Genomic DNA, 6325 nt, shown 5'->3' on the forward strand with positions numbered 1-6325 from the left:
CCGATTGGAAGGTTGCCATACTTCCTTCAATTCGCATTTGAAAACATCCTTGCCGGTCCAACTCCATTGAAGAAGCAGATGAGGAGCTGGACGACGAACAAATTAGAAATAATCGTCGCGGGAAGACTGCGGACCAGAGAAGGCCAAGTCAAAAAAGGGGTCAAGGGTGGAGCGAACGCCAACACCACGACCAAAGTATCGCTCCATTAGCTTTCTCCAACGAATGAAACGAAATCTGCCATGCCTTATAGCACGATCGCCAACTCTGTTCTATCGATCTTGTCCTCCTCCAAATTAGGGTAGTATGGCACCATTGCATCTGCACACTGCACATAGGCATCATTATACAGCCTCCAGTAAGGCGTGCGGACCTTCCTAGCTGGGTGAAAAAGGCCAGCCCAGACGTAGTTGAGTACCAAGCCAGGGCCGACCGCCATGCGGATAGCCTCAATAGCCTCAATGATACGGTCGATGACGTGCGGGCTGGTCTCAAACAAGTTCGGGTAGAGCAAGTTAAGGAGATGGATCATGGCGTCCTCGCAGCCCAAGCCAACGACACCCAGGGCAATATGCTTGACGACCGACGCGGCGGTCTGACGATGAACTTGGTCGCGGTCGATAAGCGCGTCTTCGAGCAGCGGGGTGACAGCATAGACGTAATCCTTGGCCATCTCACCTATGTATTCAAAGAGGAAGGAGAGAGACTTGAGCACACCGTTTTGGACATTCAGCTCGGGTACGCGATACTCGTTCATGAGAGCAGGGAGGACGGTGAAGGGAGCACAGGTCTCAGCAACGATGCCGATAGCGACGGCGGTGTTGACACGCGACTGGCGTTCCTGAACACGCAGATTGTTAAGGAGCGTTGCGAGGACATCCTGTGGACCAATAGCCTTGGCAATGAAGCCGAAGGTGTTGTTGGCAGCGCGGCGAATACCCTTCTTGTGGGCCTTGAGCATGTCAAGCAACTCGAAGCAGATACGCATCCACTCGCGTGCATTGACGCTCTCTGGCCCACGGTCGGCAATACGGCCGACGAGATCGATAGTATTTTCCTGAACCTTCTCGTGGCGGTTGCGAAGGATGGGAGTCAGGCGGGGGAGCAGGTCTTTGATTGGTGGTTGCATCTGGTTGATGCCAACCACGGTGACGATTGACCGCAAAGCACCGAGGATAGAACCCAGAACCTCTGGATACTCCTCACCCAGGTACTCGTAAAGGACAACGCCTAGCTTGCCCATCAGGGCGTCTTCACCGCACTGCTTCATGACCATGGCAATGCGGGAGACGAGATCGGCGGCTTGCTGACGCACAGTAGGCGACTTGTTATTCAAACGCCAGAGGATAGTGCTGACGATCTGAGGGAGATATGGCTTGCAGCGAGTGCCAAGAGCGTTAACAACGGAGCCAAAGCCATTTAGCATCACGATATCCTCGACCGTCTGCTCTTGGAAGGCATGCAGGATACCATCAATCAGACGCTCTTCGAGCCGCTCGCCGATATCAGCGGCACCAAGAGAAGCGACCAACTTCTCAACTGTCTCAACAGTCATCTTGCGATATGCCTCGCTCTCGTCTTTCAAATTACCAACGATGCGCTCAAGGATTTCGCTGACACCAACCTTCTGGCCAATGTCCACAGTCGTCTCGACAACCTGACGGTAGTTACGCTTGTCGAGGGCCATACGGCGCACCCAGAAGTTCTTGAAAAAGCCGTCCAAGACATGCTCCTTCAGATAACCGGCAGTAACGCCGTCTGTCTGGGCGCACTGGGAGATCACCTTAAGCACAACCTTTTCATCTCCTCGTCCGGAGAAGACATTTCTCTGAGGAGAATCTCCATAATCTGACTGGTATAGTAGTTGGCATAGTCTTCGTCCATCAGAGGAATGATGTAGCCGACAGCTTTCAGGAAGGCAGCCAGGCCTTTGCCTCGCTGCTTCCGGGCGCCAGTCCACAATGGGTTGAGGATTTCATCAAAGCTCTCAATACCATAGGGATTCGACGCTTCGGCCAAGGCGGCAATGGCCAAAGCGGTCACTGTCCGTACCTTGACCTGTTCATCGTTCAGATTGGGCGCGATGCACTCGACCAGTTGCTTAAGATGCGGTAGAACGGCGCAACCCATCAGAATGGGGATCTGTTGCACAATTTTAACTCCGGTGTGGCGGGCTTGCCAGGACTTCTTGCTCCGGCAGACAGCCCTCAGAAATGGGAGGAGGGCAGGAATACCAAGGGCAGAAGCAACAACGGCGAACGCTCTCGCGGTGGTGTTTCTCACGTACTCGTCTACGTGGTCGATATCGGGCCGCATGACACTGATCATGGTTGCCAACCCGGCAGCCTTGGCGAGGTTAGAAATGATCTCGCGACCTTCCATGCGGGCGTAGTAGTCCTGGTCAATGAGCAAAGGCTCAATAACGACCAGGATCTTGTGAACATATGGCCGAACCATATCGTCGAGCTTGTAAAGGATACGGTCAATGACCTTCACAAGCAGATGGCGCTCCTGATCCTCCAAACTTTTCTCCATGAGAAGCGGGAGGATCTGGTTGAAGAGAGGACCAGCCCCAAAGTTACGGGCATTGTCTGTAAGCTGTCTGAGGGCAGTCTTTCTCATAGGAGGAGTGCCATTCTTGACCTTCAGGAGCAGGCGCATAATCTTTCTCTCCTTGAGCTCCTCCACGCTCAACTCATCTTCGTTGGCTCCGTCAGCCAACTTACCAAAGTAGGCCATGTCTTCAGGCTTGAAAAACGCTAGATCACCGACACCTGGAATCTCTTTAGGCATCGGCTGGGACAGGCGGCTGCTGGAAGGGTCCTGCATTGTAAAGCCCGTCGCCACCGGAGGGGCGGTGACAAGCTTATGGGCTGGCCTGACAGGCACATAGCCAGGAGGAGGCTCAACGATTTTGTAACCTTCCTCAGGACCAGGAAGCATTGCATCAAGTTCCTCGTCGGTCAGATACCTGTTCCTTGCTGACAGGTCAAATGCTGCGCCCTGGGATGGATGCATCGGAGTTGCAAGACCAACATTTCCGATAGGGGTAGCAGCTGGTGCCTGATCCCATCTTGACTTCTTTTTCGGTTGCTCTGCGCCGGGCACAGGGACAGCAGGAGCTTGATCCCAGCGGGACTTCTTCTTGGGCTCGGCCGGCGCGGCAGTTTGATCAGTGGTGTCGGTTGAACTGACATCCCACCTGCTCTTCCGCTTGCGGCCAGTAGTGGCAGAATCGGCGGATGTCTCTGACTTGTTTTTGTCGTTCTCGTCTTTCTCCTTCTCCGTCTCCTTGTCCTTCTCTGCCTCGGTAGAATCTTTCAGGAGCGGCTTATGCTCTTCCGTCTGACCTTCTTTCATCTTCTGGGCGATAGCCTGACGAACACGTTCCTCTTCGCGCTCAAGTTCACGACGTTCCATGATCTCTCGATAGGTAGCGCCTTCTTGAGCCCCGCCCTGCGAATTAGCAAAAGGATCAGCACGTGTTGGCTCCAGGGTGCGGTTGAAGCGACGCTTTTGATAGTCGGTCTCGCGGTCCACGATGCGCGTGCTGCGCTCACCACGTCCAGCGAGTCGATCATCTTCTTCAACTCCAGCGCCGTGGGCGAATTCGTCAATTTGCGCGCGAGTGGCTGTGTATTGACCGACTAGGCGTCGCGTATTGTCGGCATCAAGCATGTCTTCATCTTCATCACCGTTTGCGGCGGGCAGAGTCCTGTGATAGCCAGCATACTTGTCTTCAGTCTCGCGGTCGTAGATGTCCGTGTCCCAAGCCTCGGTCAACTTGGCCTTCGTTGTGTCGGCTCGCTGGGTGGAGGGATCAAACGTGCGCGACCCCTTCTTCGCAGCGGCAGCGGCATTGCGCTCCGCCTGGAGCTTCCGAATCTGCTCAAATTCCGCGTCCGACATTATGCTGCTGCCCGCTCGGCGCTGTGCTCATCCCATTCGGGAAGAGTTTGGGGCAAAGAGATGGCGGGTGATAACACGCGGAGGTCGTGTCGGGTGTCAGCTAAGGGAGCTGACAACAACCGAACTATGAATCTGTCGCAATTGAGAATAGAGAAATGCTTGGCTTCGTGATCGATGATGAAGGCCGACTACCTCCGGTGCGTTGCTGTGGTTGATGACGGTTGGATGTTTCAAGAAAGGAGGCGCGCGCGAGACGTGGAGCTTCAGATCATCGACCTGTCGAAATTTTGGCGAGAGCAGACATGGCCGCGGCCTTGCAGGGAGACCCACGCAAGATCTTGGCCCAGCAAACTCTGAGTGGGTCCTACTTGCTTGCACCATGGTTATGTAAGCATGGACGCGACCTCGAAACCTCAGGCGAGTCGCGATCTTGCTCCTCACTGAACTTCTGCCTTTCTTTTGTAATTCATACATCCGATGACTAGAGTGCCCTTGTTGCCATATTGTTTGGTCAAGAGCGAGATAACGAGAAGGATAAAGACTCATAACTAAAAAGAGTTAATTTCTGTTTTCGTCCCTCAACGGTTCATGTTGACGGATGGAACAATGGCTCCCGGCGACTGTTTTCTTTACGCAGAACTACATCCCAACATCAGGCAGATCTCTCTTGCTGCCTCATTGTCTTCCGCCAGCAATCCATCAACTAGGATTGCTATATCAGCTGACTGCAAGACAGTCGAGCTGAGGCATGGCAGCAGCGCTCATCAGCTAATCCTTCCGGCAAAGGCCTCGTTCGGCGGCGTAGTGCTACCCATTCAGGAGCGACAGCAAGGCTCCTCAACGCTTACGTGGAGGATTCCCCCAGATCTTTCATCTCTCCCTACATCGAGAGAGACTGAGGCTCTCCCATGGTCATCACTGGATCTCACGAGTCTCTCCGAGGTGACCTGCAGGCAATGCAGCTCCATAGTTGTTCCTCACGATATCATTAGAACATGGAAGGATCTTCCCAGCGAGAATTGGGCAGAGATGATGGAGTTTTGGCATTGCCACAAGCCATACAATCATGAGCACCACAAGGGGAAGGATGGGAAGGCTGATGAGAGGACTCTTGCTTCAAGGGGTTACGGTGCCTCATCAGCCATCTCAGCGCAGGAAGGAATAGGGTTAATTGACCTGACAACCTTCCTTTTTTCCGAGACCGACTGCCAAAATTTAGTTGTAAGTTTGCTCGCCCATTTTCTCAGAAGGATTCATCCGCCTGCTCGGTAACAATTACGGTGAATCAATTCGGGCATTAAGAAGGTAGCCTGGCCGGTCAAAGACCCTTCATGACTTGGTTACCGATACAAATGCCCAAGATCAACGGACGCCAGTTCAATCAAGGTATCGAGGTTATGAACCTCCCTTCGGGACGGGGCATTTCCTCATGGCTTGCTGGCCCTCTACCTTTCAGCGGACCATTTTAGAGTGCAAAATGCTCCGGGATTGTTAGAGGCACATGTATGAATTCTTTTATTTTTATCGCGGTCAGTCAGTAACTGACCTGTTATCTAGTTTTCCATCTCTAATTTTGACCAAGGAAACAAGGAACGGTCCTCTCTCCCTTTAGAAGAGCACCAAAATCAGCTGCACAACTTGAATGTGTTTTGCTCCTCCTGTCGAGAGCATCTGGGGTTTTTTAACTTCCGGACAGCTGCAGTCACCTTGCTCAAGTGGCAGGTCTCTTTGAAATCCGTCTCAGGTGTTTTCCCTAATATTTCAGAATGTCTTGCAGCTACAATTATTTCGACCATAGCTCGTTCTGGCTCGTCCAAGTCATTTATTACGCCAATGCGCGAAACCATCCCCAAAAACCAGGATGGACCGGATTCTGAAAAGCCAAAGGCGCTCCATATCTGGGTGCTCAACAGCGGAATCTTTTACTCATCTAGCAGAACTGGTCAATGCAAACCGGCCATCAAGCTCCTTTATCGAAGGGTAAGCCTTGGCGAGGCCAACCAGGTACTTGAGAGCATAACATGCGACGCTCAGGAGTTAAATATGCCCGCCAAAGCGCTCAACGAGATCGCTGAAATCTTAGACGACAGCAATATGTTGCTACCGGTCAAGGATCGCTTGTTCAAGCAATGGAGGGTGGGCTTGTTGCCAAGATGGCACACTAAGGTGTGAGTTAGATAGTTAAAATTGACAGTTAACATCGTAAGTAATTCGCCCACAAGGCCCTGTCATTTCGAGTCTATGTCCTATCCATGCTAAAGATTGCTTCATTGCGGGTAGTTGTCAATATGCCAGACACTGCTCTTCACTTCGAAGCCAAGAGCATCACTTTAATCTTCTGTAGATCACCGAAAACTCCCACGAAGGCATCACGCAGCGGCACATAGCACAAGACAGCCAACCACCAACTAGTGCACC

The 6325-nt window shown here is 52.5% G+C and overlaps 1 protein-coding gene across 1 annotated transcript; it reads right to left on the reverse strand.

Moving 5' to 3' along the window:
* Positions 1-245: 245 nt before the first annotated feature.
* Positions 246-3907, reverse strand: CTHT_0003510 (uncharacterized protein; the record flags this gene model as incomplete). The annotated part of the gene is made up of 2 exons (XM_006690834.1): positions 246-1804; positions 1852-3907. The coding sequence occupies 2 exons, from the start codon at positions 3905-3907 to the stop codon at positions 246-248; spliced, it is 3615 nt and encodes a 1204-aa protein (XP_006690897.1).
* Between the last annotated feature and the right edge of the window lie 2418 nt (positions 3908-6325).

This window comes from Thermochaetoides thermophila (assembly GCF_000221225.1).
Source record: "Thermochaetoides thermophila DSM 1495 unplaced genomic scaffold scf7180000011806, whole genome shotgun sequence".
Taxonomy (NCBI): Eukaryota; Fungi; Ascomycota; class Sordariomycetes; order Sordariales; family Chaetomiaceae; genus Thermochaetoides; species Thermochaetoides thermophila.